The 2,752-nt window shown below is 39.0% G+C and overlaps 1 protein-coding gene across 1 annotated transcript; it reads right to left on the bottom strand.

Moving 5' to 3' along the window:
* Positions 1-1,670: 1,670 nt before the first annotated feature.
* Positions 1,671-2,288, bottom strand: LOC127900618 (uncharacterized). The gene has a single exon (XM_052435784.1). It carries the CDS (start codon positions 2,286-2,288, stop codon positions 1,671-1,673), a length of 618 nt encoding a protein of 205 aa, XP_052291744.1.
* Positions 2,289-2,752: the final 464 nt, after the last annotated feature.

Below are 2,752 nucleotides of genomic sequence, written 5' to 3'. Positions count from 1 at the left end.
TAGTAAGTTCAGCCGCGTGTACATACCGTCATATGTTTATAACAGTCCTTACATGATTCCTCCACTCAGGCGAGGAAAGAACGTCCGGCCTATACCTCAACCCCAAATCATGGACCATGCCCAAGACATGAATACGAGTGTAGATATAAATTCACTGAGAGGATTGGAGGATTCTAGTCTGTTTCCTGAGTTTGATCGATGGTTCGCTGGTGATATGACAGTGGTTCGGAGAGTCCAGCACTCGTGGTCATTCTTTCAAATACTTTTGGGTTTAACTTCGATGGGATGGCTAGGCGATGAGATAATTATATTTTCGAAGTTCTTTTAGTGTTGTGGATTTGTGTATAAATTTTATCTTTTAAATCGTAATGTTTCTGTTTCTCAACAGCATATTCACGAGTATCTCCGCCTGATTAGCGAGAAACAACGGCAGTATCCGAATGTCTTAGTTCAATGTGTCACACATACTGACACATTTTTTTGGGTAACGTGCCGACAAAACTTATAAATACTATTTATGTTTTTTTAACTATTGCCTTTAAGTTTTGTTAATTTATGCATTTCTTGGTTATCTGTGTACTAGGTGTTCTTGAATAAGTTATGGAACAACGGGAATTGTGCGGTCGATTCATTAGTATTCGACGACCGCTTGAATAGTTATCTTTGTGGGCGACAGCACACAATGTCCAAATTAATGACGGATGTCGATATGGTATGTATTTTATTGCATTTCGCATACTCCATAATGAAAATATCCAAGTTGTCGCTTTTTCTTGGTTGTATTTCAATTTCATATATAACGAACATGTTTTTCAATTTTTATATATAGTTACTCATCCATGTTAACTTGGACGGCGCGCATTGGGTAGTAGCACGAGTTGACTTTCGGAAAAATAAAGTATGGATTTATGACTCATTACTCACATTTCGCGACGACAAAAGGTACAAGTTAAAATTCAAGCCACTTGAAGTTATATTCCCTCGATGGTTGGAATATGTTGGTTTCTACAACATCTGACCTGAGTTGCGGAGTGCAGACCCCTGGAACGTTATGGCAGTTAAGAGCGCGCCACAATAAGAGCCCGGAACTGGCAATTGCAGTGTTTTTGTATTGATGGTTACAATGTATTTAATGGTCGGGCTTAGATTGGAGTTTAACGCTAGTCATGTCGAGTACTTTAGAAAGAAGATTGCAGTTGACATATTTAATGACGATATTGTATTGTAAACTGTTGTAGTAATTTGAATGTTGAAACTTGAATTTTTATTTTAATTTGCGCACTTAAGTTTATATAATTTTAATGCTCACATTTTAATATTTAAAATAAAATAAAGTTTTATGACATATAAGTGTACAATACATAAAAAACAATAACAGTTATAACCAACGAAACACAAAAAACAATAACAGTTTTAACCAACGAATCATTGAAATAATACAACTAACTTCAAGTCGACGCAATGGGATTCTTACATCGTTTACAATTATGGCCCAGTTCAAGACACCGCCCGCATCTTACAGTGCGCTGGTTAACGTCCTCGCCAACCGAGGGTATTCTGAGCTCTTTACGACGGCCAGGTGGTGGTGCCTCAACTGGTGGGTATACTTGCATCTCCTAAATTTCATCTGGAACTTCCCAATCAACCACATCACCAACTGGCTCCACTGGTTATGCATAAGCCATCGTCAACGATTCTGTAGTGTAAAAGTCCGAGCAAAGGTTAATAAAATCCACCCGGTGTGTTAGACACGCCGCAATTGCATGAGCACATACAAGCTGATCAAGCTGAAATACTCTGCAGGAGCAAGTTTTCTTTTGCAAGTCAACCAAACCTTCCTTAAGCCCACCACCTATAACTTGAAATCGATGCGGAGACACCGGCCGAACTATCATTCTTTCAGCTATAGTTCTCCTCTCAGTGACTATTTCAACTGCCCATGTTGTTAGCCGAGTACTCATTGATTCAGCCACAATTTTTCTATCATAAAACCATTGCTGCAACGTTTTCCTAAAGTGATCAACAAGATGAGTAATAGGAAATTTTCGTGGTTCCCTCATGAAAGAATTAACACTCTCCGCGATGTTGGTGGTAAGTATGCTGTACCTCCTACCTTCAAACTGAGATCTTGCCCAATTACACGTACCGACATTATTTTCTAGGTAGTCAGCCGCACCTGAGTGGATCATCCACAACCCTTCAAGTTGTCTCTTAAATTCCTCGTGGCCATATGCTTTTGCTGCATTAATAAAGGCAGGCTCAAATTGATCCCAAAGAGCTTTTGACATTCTAAACTGTGACTTAATGTTACCTTTCACGTGGTAAAGTTGCATTGTGAAATACTTTAAGAACGACTGTCCTTATGGCATCGATCAGATATAATTACCAACTCAGGTCTATCGCCAATCACTCTGTGTAACTTCATCATAAACCATTCCCAAGCATCATTATTTTCTGAATTCATGATCCCAATGGCTAATGGATACAATTGATTATTACCATTAAGACATGTTGCCACGAACATGCTTCCACGATATAGCCCCTTGAGATGAGTACCATCTACAGTAATAACAGGCCAAATGTACTGCATAAAACCCTTGATGGAAGATCCGAGTGCTACAAAATAGAATAAGAAATTACCATCTCCATCCTGCTCGAGGTGAGTGACTGTACCCTCATTCGCTGTAGTTAGTACGTAAGAGTATTTAGAGAGCAATGTATGACTCTGCAGGATTGCCTCGAACTATTTCAA

Source organism: Citrus sinensis, chromosome 3 (genome assembly GCF_022201045.2).
Source record: "Citrus sinensis cultivar Valencia sweet orange chromosome 3, DVS_A1.0, whole genome shotgun sequence".
Lineage (NCBI taxonomy): Eukaryota > Viridiplantae > Streptophyta > Magnoliopsida > Sapindales > Rutaceae > Citrus > Citrus sinensis.
Note: the sequence above shows the minus strand (reverse complement) of the source record. Positions and strands in the feature narration are given on the sequence as shown.